Genomic DNA, 19,905 nt, shown 5'->3' with positions numbered 1-19,905 from the left:
CCGTGTAGAAACTGTGCTCCTGATAGCATTGGCTCTTCTGAAGAGATGGGTCACGTTATTAAGAAATACAACTTTTTAGCAGGCTTGTATGTCTTCCCAACAGCACATGTGCTTTAAGAGGTAGAATGTGTCTTGATCAAAATGCTGATATCTTCGCGTGGAACCTCTCTGTACGTTGTTATCAGCCTTTATCGATCTCCATGATACATAGTGGAGATCAGCAGGAAAAGTGTTTGTATCATCCACGCTTTGGTCTTTGTCCCCAAGAGACGACTGGACCAGGCAACAAGTGGTCCTTGATGATGTCTGTCTACCTGTTATGAGGATGAAAGATCCTCTTGAAGTTGAGATTCTTTGAAAAGCCTTTGGGTGGCTGTGTGTGGAGGAGGAAACGGCAGTACCGGATTGTTTTGTAATTGTATTTTAAGGTAGAGCTCTGTCAGATGGAGCTGGATGAGCCTTGGCTCGAAATTATTTAGCGTGGGGAATTGCCTGGATGGGAAGGTAAAGATTCACGGTGCAGTGGGAGATACAAGGTGGGCATAATTCCCTGTGAGCAGATATTCACTGCGTCAGTGTCTCCTGGAAGACTGCTCGGCTTTTCCTTTGAGACCTATGAAGTCTCTTCCCAGAACTGCAATGAGCAGCAAATGTAGCTTGCACAGCACAGAGATGTACAGAGAGCTGTGTGCAATTGGTGCTGGGAAGAGCAATGGTCTGGGGAACTGGGCCTCCACTGTCCCATGTTTGTAAGGTGTATGGGTGAAAGGACACCATGGATGGTGTGAAGGGTTGGGAATCTGAGTGCTGTGAGCTGTGTGTGAATGTCTGCTGAAAGACTCAAGGGAATGTTTTCCTCCATTCCCTTTTCAGTTCCTATCTCTAGCATGAAGGAATGTGGAGTTCTTTGCCCCAAAGTAATTGTTTAGAAGATCTGTATTCCAGCTGCATGGAGAACCTTGACAGGTTCTTAATATGTATTTGTTTGTCATCATAATGGTGTCACTTCAAAGCTTAACATTGTACTTTTGACAGATGGGGTATGGGAATTGCAAGCTGTGTATTCAGTGTCTCTAAACAACATCATCAGTCATCTACTCTGAGTTATATAAACCCAGAAGAGTGTTGGGAGCTGTTCAATTCTGCAGGCTTTAACTTTCAGTCTCATTCTTCTGATGATCTGAAAATGGTTCTTTCATGTTTATAGTTTAAAAGACAGAGACATTTCCTTAGACAAGTTTCTTCAAATGTCTCTGTAATAAATGTTTTTTCTTGTCCACTGTCTCGTAAGTGAAGTCCAATATTATCCATGGTAAGAAGATACGGTTGAGTAACTTTCCTTTTGGTGGAGTCTCTCTAAATTCTGATGATCTGTGCTATCCATGGGAGGCGGGAAGGGTTAGGAGCTAGTGTTGGGTGTGTGGTTTGTGATGAGGTCCTGTGGAGACATGGCAGGTGTTTTGTTGATCCCCAGGGCTATTGCTGGCCTTCTGCACAATGAGTCAATAGGAGTCCTATGATTTTCCCTTGTGTGGTTTGGACTGAAGTGGCCTAGTTTGGGTTCCATATCCCTTTGCATCAAGAGTGGTAGTCACACGTGCTTTGAGGAGTCCATGTGCTGAAGAATGGTGATATTGCCTTTGAGGTGATACTTGGATGTGTGGGTGTCTGACAGAGCTGGTAATAATTTGTGGCCTGTATGACATTTCCCTCTGGTTTAAGTAATATGGAGGAGCAGAATAATGTTTGTTGTGATGCTTGGGATCTGAGAAGCTGTGCACACAACTTTTCTTCTAATGATGTTTGATTACAAAATTTTCTGTCATGTTATGTTTTGGCAGAGAGAAGAAGTCTGTGTATGCAGAGACAGGGCTGGTGCTGGAGTTCAGTGTGATACAGTTCAAAATGAATGAATTGTGTCCAGCTCTGTTTGTCCTGGTATTTAGATGAGGCCCCCAGCTGTGGTTCCAAGCTTTTCCTTTCTCTTTGTATCCAAGGCACTGACAGTGTGGGGCCTGTGGAGTGACTCCTGTGTGCGGCCCCTGTGTGTATTGGTTCCAGTCCAGTTTCCAGGGTTGTGTATATCCTTCAGTTGAGCCAGTCTGCAATGTGAGGCCAAGATTGATACTCTTCTGGTGTTTTCCCACTCTTGGCTGGGTTGATGTTAGTTTCTTTGTGTAATTGGTTTGGTTTGGATTGTTTGCTGTTTTGCTTGTATTTTTCTTTTTCTGTATTTTTTTGGAGTAAAGTTATCCTCATTGATCCTGGGAATTCTGCAAACTCCAAGACGTATAATTATCCAATAGGGAGAGTGTCTCTAACCCATCCCTTGAAGCTGTACATGTAATCATCTTATCCTAGACACACGGAATCATAGAAAGGTTTGTGTTGCAAAGGACTTTAAGATCCTCTCATTCACCCTCCTCTGCCATGGGCAGGGACATCTTCCACCAGAGCAGGTGGCTCAGAGCCCCAGCCAGCCTGACCTTGAATATTTCATTCAAGAAATACAACTTCATGAATGGATGTTTCCCCAAGCTGTTGCTTTCTCTGTGGCCAACGTGAAACCAAAATTTTGGTTTGCATTGATGGTGAAAGCAAAGGCTGTGAATGCAGAGTGAGGAGGGTGAGAGCTCAGTTCTGTGCCAGGCAAATGGGGGATTCAGTGTGGGTTTGGCAGAGAAATGATTTGATTTCATGCTTGGTGCCAGAGGCAGTGCCCTTGCTGTTCTGATCATGGTGTCTCAGTCATGAAAGATAATTACAGTCTTCTCACAATAACATTTTGCACAGTAACAGTTCATGTAGAACTATAATTCTTGGCTGGAAGAGGTAATTAATCCTGTGTGAAACCTCCATCATCTCTATCTCTAGGCCGCATTGTGATATAGAGTTTGTTCAGAAGTGTAATTACACTTTCATTCACGCCTTTGTTTCCAGGAAGGTTGCAGCTCATTTCCTCAATTCTGCTCATTACTTTGAAATATGAAACAGTGACCTATGTTTTTCAGGATGTCCTTTTTTCAGCCACTTAGAACTAAAGAGTGTGTGTGGGAAATAGGAAGCAGAAGCAATAAGAGAATCTGTTGTGATTTGTAGAAGATTTACCTTGAGAAAGAGGCCAATGAGAAGTTGTTCAAAGTGGTGGTTTCCTACCTGGGCCAGGTGAGCAGGCCATGCAATAGAAAGAGTTGATGAGGAGAGGACTCATTGTTCAAATGAACCCCCCTATCCTCTTGTGCTGTGTGAGTCTTGAGAGCCACACTTGCCCCTTGAGACCTCAGTAACTTCCAGGTGCTCTCAGGTATGGATTTTAAAGCCTGCAATAAAGGCCTGGAAGACTTCACAGTGAGCATCAATGACTACTTGTTATTCACTAGTGCTTCCTATCCTTATCTGATTCATGTTAGGGGTTTTCTGCAGGTCTTTTTTTGTTGATGTTGTTGTTGTTTTTTGTAGAGTTGGTTTTTTTTTTTCATTTTGTTTTCCCTTGATTTACTCCGTGTGTAGCTATACTTTCTATTATGAACAATCCATCTGTTTTGAGCAATGTATGGTGCGTTAATGTCCCCTTCTCTTGTTGCAGTGGGAGTGGAAGGCAGGAGATATGAGAGTGACTTTGTGTTCTGTTCCTGTTGGGAGAAATAAATGTAAATATGACTTTAGTAGGCTTTGCCTCTCTGGAACAGAGCATGTGATAAAGATGGGGAGAAGATTCCTTCTCAGCCAATGGTTTGATGAGCCATTCTCAGTTGGATGACTGCTGATCTTTTAGTATGATTGTTTATCATTTGTGTGCTCTAGAATCCTTCAGTTCCTTATCATAATGGTGGTGAGCAGACAATTGTAGCTCCCTTCTGGGTGTGGCTGCAGTGCATTATCATCTCATGAGAGATTTCAGCAGTGAGGAGATGGCCACAAGCAAAACCTCACAGTGGCCTGGCATGGAAGAAAAAGCAGAGAGGGGAGCTCTGTGTGTGAGGCTAGAGAAGAACTGGGTCATTGCCTTGCTGGTCACATGTCACAGATAAGACCAGGCTGTGCCTGCTGGAGTGCAGTGGGATCTGAGTTGGTTCTGTAGAGCAAGGCAGACCCACAAAATGTCATTGCATGTGTCCATTTCCATGTGTTTCTGAGTCTTGCATTGCTTGTGGTCATGAGCTCAGCCTCAGGGTGTCTGATCTCATGTGGAAGGTCTCCTGTGTGCCAGCTGCCCCAGTGCAGGTGCAGTTGCCACACCCAGCTGTGATGTTTGCAGCTGCACAGAGGAAGGGTTTGACAAGCACTCCTGGTGTGCTCAGCCAGGAACCTTTTGTCTGTAGTGTAATCATGCAGGATCATCTGTGCTGCAGCTGTCCAAGTGCAGAGTGAGCAGCCAGCCCAGGCAAGGTTTCCATGGACAGAGCAGGGCCCAGTGGGAGAAGGTGTGCAGTGTCCCCCAGGCATCCCCCAGAGAAACATGCTGGGCAATCAGCTGGAGGCTGTCAAATGGCTGAGGAACAGGCTGGAGAGTCACCTGCAGAGAGTTACAGACAGTGGCTCCATGTCCAGGTGCAGAGCAGGGACTTGTGCTGTCCCTCAAGGGCCCTGACTGGGCCCAGTTCTGTTCGGCACCTGCATGGCCAATGGGATTAAGGAACCCTCAGGCAATCAGGCAATTTGCAGCTGACACCAACTGGAGTTGATTCAGTGCACGGCAGAAATGGCAGCCAGGGATGGGCTGGAGAAGTGGTCCCATGCAGCCATCATGGAATGGATCAAAGTGCAAGGTCCTGCAGCTGGGGTGGGGCAATCCCCAGTTGAAACAGAGAGTGGGGGATAGGGAAGAGCTTTGCAGAGAAGTGCTTTGGGTTATTGGTGGGTAATGAGGTGGGCCATGAGCTGCCCATGGGCACCTGCTGCTGGAATTGTGTCCTGCACTGCATGACAAGCTCTCTGCCTGGCAGGTCGAGGGAGGTCCCTCCTCCCCTCTGAACTCTTTTTGTGAGAGCGTGGACTGCATGGGGATCTTGGGCCACTATTCCAATGGACATGCCAGAGTTCCCAGAAGGATCATGGAAGTGGCCTGAGGGCTGGAACATTTCTGTTATGATGAAGGACTGCAGTAGTTTGTGTCTTCAAACATAGAGAAATCATAGGTCTGTGTAGACGTTTCAACGTTTGTTTTTGCTGTGTCAGTTTATGAATAAGTTTATAGGAAATATGGACAAAGCTGTGTTTACCTGGGCCAGCTGTTGTAGAACTGCCAAGAAGTGTTTTTAACGAAGAGAAGGGAGGATTTGATTAGGAGAAGGCCTTTCAGTGTGGATTGTGATAAAAGAGAAGGTATTAAGCAAAGAAGTTTTGGACGTGCATCCAACATTCAAGTCTAGCGGAAAGTGTTACTTTTCATGTCAGTTGTGTGGATTAGTTGGCCTTTAGAGAAAGTTTAACTTGGGAACTGAAAATATTGTTTGACTCTATGAAGCACTCAGGATTTCTTTGCGCTCTCCATTGTCTGGCACACAGATATGGAGATATAAAGGAAGCAACTTTAATGAGTCAGAAGGAAAGGAGTAAATGCAATTCTTCTATGTTGGGATAGGGTATGCTTACATTGCTTTAGGCTGATCTATATCTCCAAATAATTCATCTCAATAAATGAATAATATAATGAATAACAATGCATGTGACAAAGTGAGAAAAAGCTCTTGAATTCTTCCCTATATTATCCTTTATTGCTGCTGTAGACTGGCCGTATTTTTATTAAGAGCAGTTGAATTCCATTCTTTACTGCCCTGCAATGAATATTTGCTTCTGAGTGTTCAATGTGACTGAAAAGAATGGCCTGAAAGCACCCGGCAGCACATGTCAGATAGAAAGGCCTTGGAGTGGAATTAAGCCAGAGCTGCTGCTGTGGGTGTTTGCAGTCGGGGAGAGCCCCCGGGGCCGGTGCAGGCGCTGAGCCCCGGCCAAAGCCGGGCCCCGTTGAGCGCGGGCATGCGGCGGCTGCAGTGTCGCGGCGGCGCCTCCGGGTGTCGCTGTTGGCCGGCGCCGAGCGGCGCTGGAGCCGCCGCCGCCGCCGCCGCAGCGTCCTGCCCCCGCAGGCTGCTCGCTCGGCCGGCGCCGGCCACAGCGGCAGCGGCACCGCCAGCAGCGAGAGGCGGCGAGAGGCGGCGCGGCGAGCTGGGTGTGTTTGAGCGGTGTCTGTTTTGGGCGGCGAGAGCGGCTGGAAGGGAGGCAGGGCAGCGGCAGTCGGCAGGAGCGCGGCGAGCGCAGTGGGCAGAGAATGGCGGTGAGGCAGAGGCGGCAGAGGCGCGGGCCGGGCGGCGGGCGAGCGCTGCTGGCCGCGCTGCTGCTGCTGCTGCTGTGCGTGTGGTGCCGGGCGGCGGCCGAGCGGCTCCGCTACGCCATCCCCGAGGAGCTGGGCAGAGGCTCGCTCGTGGGGCCGCTGGCGCGGGACCTGGGGCTCAGCGCGGACGAGCTGCCGGCGCGCAGGCTGCAGGTGGCGTCTGCCGGCAAGAAGCAGCTGAAATACTTCACTGTGAATGAGGAGAACGGGAACCTGTACGTGAATGAGCGACTGGACCGGGAGGAGATGTGCGGCGAGTCGGCGACCTGCTCCGTCAGCTTCGAGGTGCTGGTGCACAACCCGCTGAACATTTTCAGTGTCGAGGTGGCGATCGAAGACGTGAATGACAACAGCCCGGTCTTCAGCAAGGCTGCTCTGGACCTCGAGATCGGTGAATTAATCCCTCCCGGTGCTCGTTTTCCCCTGGAGATGGCTCGAGACGCTGATGTAGGAACAAACTCGCTTCTAACTTACCAACTCACCAGCAACCCGTCTTTTTCACTATCCATGAAGGAAAAGGCGGGTGGAAAAAAGCAGCCGGAACTGGTGCTGGAGAGAGCTTTGGACCGGGAGAAGCAGAGTTTCTTTGAGTTGGTGCTGATGGCAGTGGACGGTGGGGACCCCACGAGGTCTGGGAGTGTTCCGGTTCGTATCAACGTGACAGACGCAAACGATAACCCACCCGTGTTCAGGAAAAGCGTCTATGAAGCGAGAGTGGCAGAGAATCTGCCGACGGGATCGCTGGTACTGCGTGTGGTGGCCACAGATGCAGATGCGGGCTCCAATGGGCGGGTCTCCTACTCCTTAAGCAGCGTGCCAGAGAGTGTCAAGTCGTTGTTCGCTATCGACAGCGAAAGTGGCGAGATAATGACGTCCGGTCCCCTCGATTTCGAGGAGAAGAGTAAATACATCTTCGGCGTGGAGGCGACTGACGGAGGCGGGTTGACGGCTCACTGCGAAGTGCAAATCGATATCCTGGACGAGAATGACAACGCGCCCGAGATCACGGTTCTGTCCCTCTCGAACCCGGTGCCCGAGGACGCACCTGTCGGCACCGTGGTGGCTTTGCTGAACGTGAACGACCCGGATTCCGGTGAGAACGGTCAGGTGTCGTGCTCGCTGTCGGGAGAGGCGCCGCTGTCGATCGTGGCGTCGTCGGGCGGCTCGTACAAGGTGGTGACATCGGGGGCGCTGGACCGCGAGCAGGCGTCGGAGCAGCGCGTGACGGTGGTGGCCCGAGACCGGGGCAGGCCGGCGCTGTGGAGCAGCAGGGAGCTGGTGCTGGAGGTGTCGGACGTGAACGACAACGCGCCGGTGTTCGAGGAGGCGGCGTACAGCGCGTACGTGGCGGAGAACAACGCGGCGGGCGCGCTGGTGCTGCGCGTGCAGGCGCGGGACGCGGACGCGGGCGCCAACGGGCGCGTGAGCTACTGGCTGGCGGGCGGCAGCGCGGGCGCGGCGGGCGCGGCGCCGCTGGTGTCGGTGGAGGCGCGGAGCGGCGCGCTGTACGCGCAGCGCTCCTTGGACTACGAGCAGTGCCGCGAGTTCACGGTGGCCGTGCGGGCGCAGGACGGCGGCTCGCCGGCGCGCAGCTCCACGGCCACGGTGCGCGTCTTCGTGCTGGACCGCAACGACAACGCGCCCAGGGTGCTCTGGCCCGCGACGGCGGCGGCGGCGGGAGAGGGTCCGGGAGGGGCGGCGGCGGCGGCGCCTTTCGAGGTGGTTCCGCGCTCGGCCGAGGCCGGCTACCTGGTGGCCAAGGTGGTGGCGGTGGACGCGGACGCGGGGCGCAACGCGTGGCTGTCCTACGAGCTGGTGCAGGCGTCGGAGCCGGCGCTGTTCCGCGTGGGGCTGCACAGCGGCGAGGTGCGCACGGCGCGCGCCGTGGGCGAGCGGGACGCGGCCAAGCAGCGGCTGGTGGCCGTGGTGAAGGACCACGGGCAGCCGGCGCTGTCGGCCACGGCCACGCTGCACGTGGTGCTGGCCGAGAGCTTGCAGGAGGCGCTGCCGGAGCTGAGCGAGCGGCCGGCGGGCGCCGAGGCGGCGGCGGCCGAGCTGCAGTTCTACCTGGTGCTGGCGCTGGCGCTGCTCTCGGCGCTCTTGGTGCTGAGCGTGGCGCTGGCCGTGCTGGCGCGGCTGCGCCGGGCCGGGCCGCCCGCCGTGCTGCGCTGCCTGGGCGCGCAGCGCTTCTCGCTGGCCGGCGCCGCCTTCCCGGCCGACTTCTGCGAGGGCACCTTGCCCTACTCCTACAACCTGTGCGTGCCGCCGCCCGCCCGCGCCCTGCCCGAGGCCGCTTGGCCGCCGCCGCCGGTGCCCATCCTGTCGGCGGAGGAGCTTCTGGGCGGCGATTCCTGCGGGAAGCCGAGCCTGAGCAGCACCGCCGTGACGGGAGAGCCGCCGGCCCAACCCGACGCACCGCAGGTCTGTAAAGCCTGAGCTTCTTCTTTTTTTTAAAAGTTCCACAAACATCATCTTTTTTTTCCCCGGGTATTCTCGGCCTGTTCTCATTGGGGATTCTTCATGCTTATCCCCACGCAGCGGCGGAAGGTTTTAATTTTCCCTCGGTAAGCTCTTCAGCTGACAGGTTTTGATTATAGCTCTCCTTTCGGCTAGTAGAGGTGTTTCTCAGTGTGTCTCCTTATTTCTCGGAGTCGGGTTTATGTGAATTGCAGAGTCCTGTCTCCGTGACGGGCTGAGTTTAGGAACGGGCTATCCCCCGTTCATGGAGAGCAGGAAGCCCTTGAATCTTCCTTGGTCACAGGTTCAGCTTCAGGCTCGCGTTTTTGTCTTTAACACTTGAGATGCCTAAATTAGAATATTTTAGCAATATTGAAAGCAGATTCGTATTCTGTGGAACGAGAATGGCGGATTCTACATGACGGGGTCGAGGAAAAAAAGAGATAGCACTGACATCTAGTGCTGGAGATATTTCTTTCCTGACTGATTTGTTCAGAAAGGATGTGCTTGGAACTTGTATATAGCTTTACCCAAACCCATTCGTTAATATTTTTTTTTCACGGTTGGATTTAGAAAGGAAAGGAATGTGGAAAGTTCCTTTCAGTCTTTCTTCTGAGTGAAGGTAGAGATTGTCGCTCGTTTTGGGGGCAATGCAGTAGTGGGACCAGATGGCTTCGTTATGCGTCCTGGCTGGCAGTTCGCTCTGTTTTGCTCTTCATGATCTTTATTTCATACACTGGTGAGAATGCTGAAAGATTTCTGTTTCAGAGATTGTTATTTTTCTATCTCACAACGATGCTGGGGGGTTTTAGCAGATCTCAAATATCTCGAGAACAGCAAAACTTTGCAGTTCTTTTTATTAGGATAAACATCTGAGATATTAAGGGATCCCATATGAGGGAGATTGGCCAGAGGAGGGTTTAGGCACTTGAATCAAGCCCATTCACACATTGATTAGTGGTCAGCGCAGTTTCAAGACTTGTACTTTTGTTCTCCGGTTCCATGATTGTTTTCTTGAGCACATATCATATCAACGTCATTAAGTAATATTTAGATGATTAGTTTACTAACGAGCTTCAGTGCTTCGCACATTGATTTTAAAAAAAAAAAAAAAGGAAACATAGAATGACTTGAATAACTATAAACCTGTATCAACTAAGGAAACACTGGGCCTATCTTAGGAAAGGACATCAAGTATTTCCAGTCCTGAAAGATTCCCCTGAGAGTTTAAGCTGCATCTTTATTTATACTTTAAATTGAATCCTGTAACAATAGGCTCCCTGACTTCAAGAAGTATGCAATTGCTCTCGTCCCACTTGTGTTAAAGAACCGAATAGATCTGTGTGTTCGGGATGTGGTATCTTCCCGTTTTCTCTCTGCGGGGCTGTTATTGAAGATGTTTTTGAACAAAAAGGATAATCTTAAGAATAAGGTACAGGGTGAAATACGAAAAATTATTTTTAATTTACATATGGACATTATTTGCATAATGACATGAATAAATGATGGGTTTCCCGTGCGGTTAAAGAACGCCGGCCACAGAATGCCTCTGCCTTCGTCCCGATGGTGATAGCCTGGAGGATGAAAGCTGAGATGGGCTGGAGAAATGCGGAGGCAGGAGATCGGCGCTGGACGAAAAGCGACATCTCGGTGGCGACCGTGCCCTGTATGGAGCAAGGCAGGGCGGGCAGCGCTGGGCAGCGCTCGGTGCCTGCAGTGCCGGGAGGAGGCTGCGGGCGCCGCTGTTGACCGAGAGGAGCGAGAAGAAGCTCGGAGCGCTACCGGCAGCCCCGCCCGCTGCGGATCGGCTCGCTCGGTTGCTCGCTCCGTGTCCGAACGTGCGGTCCCCGATCGTCCCCGCGGTGCTGGTCCATTGTGGAGCCAGGCGGAGGCAGCGGCAGCTGCGCACGGTGCAGGAGCTGCGAGCATTGAGTGGCAGCGGGATTGGATCGGCGGTGCTGCGGTGCCGGCGGTTCCGCGGGCGAGATGTGCGCGGCGGGGAGGCGCTGGGGCCGGCGGCAGCGAGCTCTGCTCTGGGCCGTGCTGCTGGCGGCGTGGGAGGCGGCGTGGGGGCAGCTGCGCTACTCGGTGCCCGAGGAGATGCCCAAGGGCTCGTTCGTGGGCGACGTGGCCAAGGACCTGGGGCTGCAGCTGACGGAGATCCGCGATAATGCCGTCCGTGTTGTTTCCAAGGGTAGGACGCAGTATTTTGCTCTGCACGGGAAGACGGGACATTTAGTGACGGCAGAGAGGATCGACAGAGAGCAGCTGTGCGAGAGTGTGCAGCAATGCGTGCTGCGCTGTGAGCTGATAGTGGAGGGACAGATGCAGGTTTATGGGATCCAAGTGGAAATCACGGACATTAACGACAATGCGCCCACCTACAGAGAGGCAGAAACAGAGCTGAGAATGAGCGAAACGACAGCCCCGGGATCGCGGTTTCACCTTCCAGACGCTCATGATCCTGACTCGGGCGGGAATTCGCTGCAGAGCTACGAGCTGAGCGGTGACGAGCACTTCTCGCTGGCCGTGCAGGCGGGCCCCGGCGGCGATCAGCGTCCCGAGCTGGTGCTGGCCAAGGCGCTGGACCGGGAGGAGGCGGCGTTTCACGAGCTGGTGCTGAGGGCGAGCGACGGCGGCGATCCGGCACGGACGGGCACAGCTCGGATCCGCGTGACCGTGCTGGACGCGAACGACAACGCGCCCGTGTTCAGCCAGGCGGAGTACACGGTGCGTGTGCCCGAGGACGTGCCCGTGGGCTCTACTCTAGTCACTGTCACGGCTACGGATGCCGACGAGGGGTTAAATGGGCAGGTGAAATACTCGTTTAAAAAAATAACAGAGAAAGCCTCGCAGATATTTCAGCTGGATAGCGACACTGGAGCGATTACATTGACACGTAACCTAGACTTCGAGGACCTGAAATCCTACGAACTGGAGATACAGGTTCGAGATGGTGGGGACCTTTCTGATATAGCAAAAGTCGTCATCACTGTGACAGACGTCAACGACAATGCCCCCGAACTCACAGTGTCGTCGGCGTTGAATGAGATCTCTGAGGATGCCCCGGCCGGGACCGTCGTAGCCCTGCTGCATGTGCAGGACCGGGACTCGGGGGCCAACGGTGAGGTGCGCTGCTCGATAGACAAGGACGTCCCGTTCCGGCTGGAGAAAACCTATCAAGATTACTACCGTGTGGTGACAGCGAAGGAGCTGGACCGGGAGCAGGTGTCGGAGTACAACGTGACGGTGCGGGCGGCCGACGGCGGGTCGCCGGCGCTGCAGAGCAGCGCGGTGCTGGCGCTGCGGGTGCTGGACGTGAACGACAACGCGCCGGTGTTCTTGGAGGAGCGCTACAGCGCGCGGCTGGCGGAGAACAACGCGGCGGGCGCGCTGGTGCTGACGGTGCGCGCCACGGACGCGGACTGGGGGCAGAACGCGCGCGTGCGCTACCGGCTGGCGGAGGGGCGGGTGCGGGGCGCGCCGCTGTCGTCGTACGTGTCGGTGCAGGCGGAGACGGGCGCGCTGTACGCGCTGCGCTCCTTGGACTACGAGCAGCTGCGCGAGCTGCAGCTGTGCGTGCGGGCGGAGGACGGCGGCGCGCCGGCGCTGAGCAGCAACGTGTCGGTGCGGCTGCTGATCGTGGACGAGAACGACAACGCGCCGCAGGTGCTGTACCCGGCGCCGGCCGCAGCGGCGGGCTCGGGCGCTGCTGCGGCGTGGTCGGGCGTGGAGCTGGCGCCGCGCTGGGCCGAGGCCGGCGCGCTGGTGGCCAAGGTGGTGGCGGTGGACGCGGACGCGGGGCAGAACGCGTGGCTGTCCTACGAGCTGGCCAAGGCCACGGAGCCGGGGCTGTTCCGCGTGGGGCTGCACAGCGGCGAGGTGCGCACGGCGCGCTCGCCGCTGGCCCGCGACGCGGCGCGCCACAGCCTGCTGGTGCTGGTGCGGGACCACGGGCGGCCGGCGCTGTCGGCCACGGCCACGCTGAGCGTGGTGCTGGCCGAGAGCGTGGCCGAGCTGCTGGCCGAGCTGGGCAGCGCGGCCCACGAGGCGGCGGCGCCGGGCGAGCCGGCCGCCAGCCTGACGCGCTGGCTCGTGCTGGCCGTGGCCGCCGTCTCGTGCCTCTTCGTGGCCTTCCTGCTGCTGCTGCTGGCGCTGCGCCTGCGCCGCTGCCACCGCCAGCAGCTGCTGCCGCCGGACAGCGGCGCCTTGCGCGGCGTGCCCGTCTCGCACTTCGTGGGCATCGACGGCGTGCGCGCCTTCCTGCAGTCCTACTCGCACGACGTGTCGCTCACGGCCGACTCGCGCAAGAGCCACCTGCGCTTCTCGGCCGCCAGCTGCTGCGACACCCTCCCGGCCCGGCCGCCGCCCGACGAGCCCGCGCCGCTGCTCGGGGACGGGGACCCGGCCGGCGCCCTCCCCTCGGACCCCGCCCCTTCCTCGGTGAGTTTCTGGGACCAAATTCTTTGTGCGACGCTTCCCTGCACTGCTCCCCTCTCCTTTCTTCCCGTGTTCTGTGTACGGCGTAGGAAGATTTGCAGAGAAAGAAGGCGAGGCCCCTTTCATCGGCTCTCTGAGGCCTGCCTGGTGCTTCTTGCCACAGGCAGGTTGACGTGGATCTGTGTTTAGCCTTAAATTTGGTGGGCACGATCGGAAAAGGGAGGTTGCTCTTGGCTGGAGGTTTGTTCTTTGTGTTTTTACAGAGTTGCGTTTATTTCTTCATTTCTTCTCCCGACAAGTGTAATTCCTCTCAGCATTCTATATTCTCAGTGGATGTGTTGCATCAAATGCAAGTGGAATTTACATTGTTTGGAGGCTCAGGTGTTTTCTCGATGACACAGGTTCCTGAGCAGATAGACCTTGTTTTGGAACAACACTTAGTCATTTGGTGTGAAACATCACTTTAACTTTGAGAATCGTTGCCTTCCAAGTTAGCCATGTGCTGAAGGAGGATGAGCAGTTGTTGTGATGACTGGGTGCTTGTTAGAGCTGCGTATCGTTTATGTTCTTGAGAGTATTTAATTTTAGATAGTAGCGCTCATTTTCTTTGGGTATCTGGGATTATTCTCAGACAGTGGGAGGTTTTGTGTACCACCACTTTTCTTTCAAAGGAGGCTGACTGCGTTTTTAGCTGCCCTGTGGCATAATGTTAGGCCAGGGTGAAAAAATCTCTTTTTGTAGGTACAGGGCAGATTAAAAGTTTGCTTTGATTGTTTTTTGTTTTGTTTTGGTTTTTTTTTTTTGGTTGTTGTTGGTTTTTTTTTTTCTGAATTCTAAAAGGTGTAAAATGTGTAGAAATTCAATTTGTCCTAGTTTTTATAGGAGACCTCTGTTGTGGTTCCTTGCATTTTTCCTTTTTTACTGTGCAAAAAATGACATTGAGGACCTGTGGGCATGGCCTTTGGTGTGAGCTCCTGTGTGAATGGTTTTTTTGATTTTTCGTTTCCTAGACACTCTTCTCCTGTACCTACTACTGTTTAGATAATCTGAAAGGTCAGGCTATTGAACCTTGCAGAGAAATCCAACTGCCCTTCCTGGTAAATGGGGATGGTCTGATGGTGGTGGATGTTAAAGGTGTTTTAGCTGGGGTTTGATTACATAATATTGCAGATTATGAGGGTCAGAGAATACCCTGGATGTTGGTCAGGGCTGGAGATGAGAGTTCTGTGACCTGAGGGTAGAGATCCTTTAAACAGGAGAGACATTGTTTGCTCTTGTCCTTGTTCAGTGTTCAGCCCTACTTTTGTGCAATGTGATTTTCTTCTTCCCTGGTAAATTTGCCCGAACAGATCTTACTTCAGCTGTGTGGGGAGCCTTGGGAGGTTCTTCCTGTGTGTTCAAAGGTTGTTGTGGTTTTTTTAATAATTGGTTTAATTAAGTTCTTATGGCAAGTGCTATAAAGGGCATTTTGTGTGGAGCCAGCTCTGTATTCATTACCTGCTAAGTACCCGAACTCTGTGCCTGACCTTGGTGCCATCATCACCGAGAGTCTTTCTTGATCCTCTCCTTTCTGCAGATGTAAACCACTTGCCTTGCTCGTTTTTAATAGAGGTGTTTTCATAAAGATTTACTGGAAGAAATAGTCATGGTTGTCTCGTACTCAGGTTGAGAAGTGAAACTTTATCCACGGCAATGGGAAGCTGTGGGAGGAACTTTTCTTTTGATGGCGCCTCTCCATCAAAAGGGGATGAGGAGAGATTTGTTTGTGAGAATGTAATTTTGGAGACAAGGCATGTGTATTTTTGATTGGTGTATTTATTCACGACTTTCTGAAAATTGTCTAAAGGTGTCTTCATTTTTTGATACTCCATCATTTGTACTCAAAGGGCCAGGTTGTGTGTTCACCGTTTCAATTTTCAGTTTCATAATGTTTTCTGGGAATGGTAATTTTTGGGTGCAGAGGGAAACCTTGCATTCAGAGTAGGAGAGTCAGCCATCCTCTAGAAAACCCATGTGCTGGACAAAGAAGGTGTTACCTTTGAGTGATACTTTGATGACTGGATCACAAATTGAGATGCTGATGTCTTATAGCCTTTACCACATTTCAGAATTGTTGAAATTATTGCGATGAGCAGAAGAATTGCTGTGCACGCATTGGTGTTGTGATTCTTGGGATTTGAAAAGATGTGAGAGTGACTTTTAATAGTGTCTGTCCTCAAAACTTGATTTGTATTGTGTGATGACAGAGAAAAGTCTGTCTGTCCAGAGACAGGGCCAGTGTAGGAGATTACTGTGGTATGGTTTGAAATGGATAAAAGAAATGTGTAAAGTTCCATTTGTCCTTGTAGTTTGATGAGGCCTTCACCTGTGGTTCCAAGTTCTTTTTCTTTTTTCATGGTCCAAGGAAATAACTGTGACTGGGCTGTGTGGTTTGAGGTCCTGTGTGCTTGGTACAAGACAGCTTCTTTTGTTGTGTAGCTACTACAAATGACAAAAGAAGAAATATGAATTTCTTCATTGTGGTGGTTTCAGGAGTGTTGTCTAAATAGCCAGAGCCATGTTGGTTATGTCTGAAGACTTGGAATGCAGTTTGAGTAGGCTGAGTTACTGGTTTTGATCGAGGAAACTGTTGTGCCAAAGGGGTTTTATTTTGGAAAATAGTTAGGTTTCATCTCTGGGGTCTAGGCCTGTGTCATTTTTTCCCTGTGATCCCTTTGCTGAAAGTGAATGACAGGCATCCAGCAATTAGGAACCATGTTGCTTGGATGGAATGGCTTATAATTCCGATGTAAAACATCTTTTATTTGGTTCTATGAAAGACTCAGGAATAGCTTTGCACTTATTCACTCTAAAGTTCTCAAGTATGGAAACACAAAAGAAGATATTTCATGATTCAGAAAAAAATAATTAGGGTTGTTCGTTCTTATCATAGAGCTCTACACTTTGTTTTAGGCTGATCTGTTTCTCAAGTTAATGTGTCCCATGAAAGGGAGGTAGATTTCAAGATGCATGAGGGAGAGTTGAAAGGTTCCCAATGTCATCCCTTACTATAATATCATTTCTTGCTCTTATAGATTAATTACGAATTTTTTAAGAGCAGCTTAGTTCCTTTCTGTATTGCTCTGCCATGAATACTTCCATCTGAGGTTTCAATGGGACTAAATAGCATGCACTGAAAGAATGCAAAAAGCGCATCTGACAAAAAACCGCCTCTGGACTCACACCGAGCCAGAGCTGCTGCTGTGGGTGTTTGCAGTCGGGGAGAGCCCCCGGGGCCGGTGCAGGCGCTGAGCCCCGGCCAAAGCCGGGCCCCGTTGAGCGCGGGCATGCGGCGGCTGCAGTGTCGCGGCGGCGCCTCCGGGTGTCGCTGTTGGCCGGCGCCGAGCGGCGCTGGAGCCGCCGCCGCCGCCGCCGCAGCGTCCTGCCCCCGCAGGCTGCTCGCTCGGCCGGCGCCGGCCACAGCGGCAGCGGCACCGCCAGCAGCAGCAGCAGCAGCAGCGAGAGGCGGCGAGAGGCGGCGCGGCGAGCTGGGTGTGTTTGAGCGGTGTCTGTTTTGGGCGGCGAGAGCGGCTGGAAGGGAGGCAGGGCAGCGGCAGTCGGCAGGAGCGCGGCGAGCGCAGTGCGCAGAGAATGGCGGTGAGGCAGAGGCGGCAGAGGCGCGGGCCGGGCGGCGGGCGAGCGCTGCTGGCCGCGCTGCTGCTGCTGCTGCTGTGCGTGTGGTGCCGGGCGGCGGCCGAGCGGCTCCGCTACGCCATCCTCGAGGAGCTGGGCAGAGGCTCGCTCGTGGGGCCGCTGGCGCGGGACCTGGGGCTCAGCGCGGACGAGCTGCCGGCGCGCAAGCTGCGGCTGAGCGAGGAGAAGCAATACTTCACTGTGAATGAGGAGAACGGGAACCTGTACGTGAACGAGAGGCTGGACCGGGAGGAGATGTGCGGCGAGTCGGCGACGTGCTCCGTCAGCTTCGAGGTGCTGGTGCACAACCCGCTGAACATTTTCAGTGTCGAGGTGGCGATCGAGGATGTGAATGACAACTCCCCGATGTTCAGCAAGGCTGTTCTGGACCTCGAGATCGGTGAATGGATCCCTCCCGGTGCTCGTTTTCCGCTGGAGATGGCTCGAGATGCAGACGCAGGAAGCAACTCAATGCTGTCTTATCAAATAACCAGCAACCCGTCGTTCTCAATGTCAATGAAGGAAAAGCCGGGTGGAAAGATGCAGCCGGAATTAGTCCTGGAGAGAGTGTTGGATAGGGAGAAGCAGAGTTCCTTTGAGTTGGTACTGATGGCGGTAGACGGTGGGGATCCCGCGAGGTCCGGGACTGTCCAGGTTCGCATCAACGTGACAGACGCAAATGACAACCCGCCCGTGTTCAGCAAAAGTTTCTACGAGGCGCGAGTGGCGGAGAATTTGCCAGTGGAGTCGGTGGTGCTGCGGGTACGGGCGACGGATGCCGATGCAGGCTCGAATGGGCGAGTGTCCTACTCCTTTGGCAGCATCCCGGACTCTGTCAGGGCGCTGTTCACTATCGACACCGAGAGTGGGGAAGTGAGGACAGCGGGTGCCCTCGATTTCGAGGAGAAGAAAAAATACGTGTTCACCGTTGAGGCGACGGACGGAGGCGGGCTCAGCGATGACTGCGAAGTGCAGATAGACGTCACGGACGAGAACGACAACGCGCCCGAGATCACGATTCTGTCACTCTCGAGTCCCGTGCCCGAGGATGCCCCGACTGGCACCGTGGTGGCCCTGCTGAAAGTGCGGGATCTAGACTCCGGTGAGAACGGTGAGGTGTCGTGCTCGCTGTCGGGAGAGGCGCCGCTGTCGATCGTGGCGTCGTCGGGCGGCTCGTACAAGGTGGTGACATCGGGCGCGCTGGACCGCGAGCAGGCGTCGGAGCAGCGCGTGACGGTGGTGGCCCGGGACCGGGGCAGGCCGGCGCTGTGGAGCAGCAGGGAGCTGGTGCTGGAGGTGTCGGACGTGAACGACAACGCGCCGGTGTTCGAGGAGGCGGCGTACAGCGCGTACGTGGCGGAGAACAACGCGGCGGGCGCGCTGGTGCTGCGCGTGCAGGCGCGGGACGCGGACGCGGGCGCCAACGGGCGCGTGAGCTACTGGCTGGCGGGCGGCAGCGCGGGCGCGGCGGGCGCGGCGCCGCTGGTGTCGGTGGAGGCGCGGAGCGGCGCGCTGTACGCGCAGCGCTCCTTGGACTACGAGCAGTGCCGCGAGTTCACGGTGGCCGTGCGGGCGCAGGACGGCGGCTCGCCGGCGCGCAGCTCCACGGCCACGGTGCGCGTCTTCGTGCTGGACCGCAACGACAACGCGCCCAGGGTGCTCTGGCCCGCGGCGGCGGCGGCGGGAGAGGCTCCGGGAGGGGCGGCGGCGGCGGCGCCTTTCGAGGTGGTTCCGCGCTCGGCCGAGGCCGGCTACCTGGTGGCCAAGGTGGTGGCGGTGGACGCGGACGCGGGGCGCAACGCGTGGCTGTCCTACGAGCTGGTGCAGGCGTCGGAGCCGGCGCTGTTCCGCGTGGGGCTGCACAGCGGCGAGGTGCGCACGGCGCGCGCCGTGGGCGAGCGGGACGCGGCCAAGCAGCGGCTGGTGGCCGTGGTGAAGGACCACGGGCAGCCGGCGCTGTCGGCCACGGCCACGCTGCACGTGGTGCTGGCCGAGAGCTTGCAGGAGGCGCTGCCGGAGCTGAGCGAGCGGCCGGCGGGCGCCGAGGCGGCGGCGGCGGCGGCGGCCGAGCTGCAGTTCTACCTGGTGCTGGCGCTGGCGCTGCTCTCGGCGCTCTTGGTGCTGAGCGTGGCGCTGGCCGTGCTGGCGCGGCTGCGCCGGGCCGGGCCGCCCGCCGTGCTGCGCTGCCTGGGCGCGCAGCGCTTCTCGCTGGCCGGCGCCGCCTTCCCGGCCGACTTCTGCGAGGGCACCTTGCCCTACTCCTACAACCTGTGCGTGCCGCCGCCCGCCCGCGCCCTGCCCGAGGCCGCTTGGCCGCCGCCGCCGCCGCCGGTGCCCATCCTGTCGGCGGAGGAGCTTCTGGGCGGCGACTCCTGCGACAAGCCGAGCCTGAGCAGCACCGCCGTCACGGGAGAGCCGGCGGCCGAATCCGCCGTACCGGAGGTGTGTAATCCCGTATGCTCATTATCTCTGAACCTTTTCCTCCTAAGAGCGTGAGGCAGTCTGTTTTTGGTCTTCGTTTTTCTTTCTGGACTGCTCATACTGACTTGTGTTTCAGTTAATTCGTCTAAATATTCTATTCCGTATTCCTTAGCAGCCAGCTTTTCCAAGGGGCTCTTTTTGTCTCATCAGTTGATGATGAGACTTAGGCTCAATGTATTGGCTCTAAACTTTCAGCTATACTGAGTGGAATCTTTCAGGATTGGTGAGGCTCTCTTTTACTTTTTCCTTTCCTTTATTTTCCACCTAAAACAGGCAGGCAGTAACGGCAGCTTTTCTTTCATGGGCTCGTGAGAATTCGTTGTCGAAATTTTTCTGAAACACTGAAAGGTACTAAAGATGAAGGCAGATTTTTAGCGTGTAGAACGAGATTCGTTATTGACGCCCAATATTTGATATTTATTTTTCTGAGCTCTGTTCATTGATTTGTCCCAGAGTAACAACTGTAGAAAAAAAATTTCCTCTTTATTTACTGCTCTTTCGGTGTTTTTCTTTCAAATGGAACG

General features: G+C 54.5%; 2 protein-coding genes across 2 annotated transcripts in view; both read left to right on the top strand.

Annotated features, from left to right (window-relative positions):
* The window catches only part of LOC118691923 (uncharacterized), a 211,154-nt gene that overhangs the window by 65,929 nt on the left and 125,320 nt on the right, over window positions 1-19,905 (top strand). The window lies entirely within an intron of this gene.
* On the top strand, window positions 10,630-16,769 carry LOC118692186 (protocadherin gamma-A10-like). Its single transcript, XM_036391856.2, has 2 exons — window positions 10,630-13,231; window positions 16,485-16,769. The coding sequence occupies exons 1-2, from the start codon at window positions 10,775-10,777 to the stop codon at window positions 16,767-16,769; spliced, it is 2,742 nt and encodes a 913-aa protein (XP_036247749.1). The 5' UTR covers window positions 10,630-10,774.

Source organism: Molothrus ater, chromosome 15 (assembly GCF_012460135.2).
Source record: "Molothrus ater isolate BHLD 08-10-18 breed brown headed cowbird chromosome 15, BPBGC_Mater_1.1, whole genome shotgun sequence".
NCBI classification, from domain to species: domain Eukaryota; kingdom Metazoa; phylum Chordata; class Aves; order Passeriformes; family Icteridae; genus Molothrus; species Molothrus ater.
Note: the sequence above shows the minus strand (reverse complement) of the source record. Positions and strands in the feature narration are given on the sequence as shown.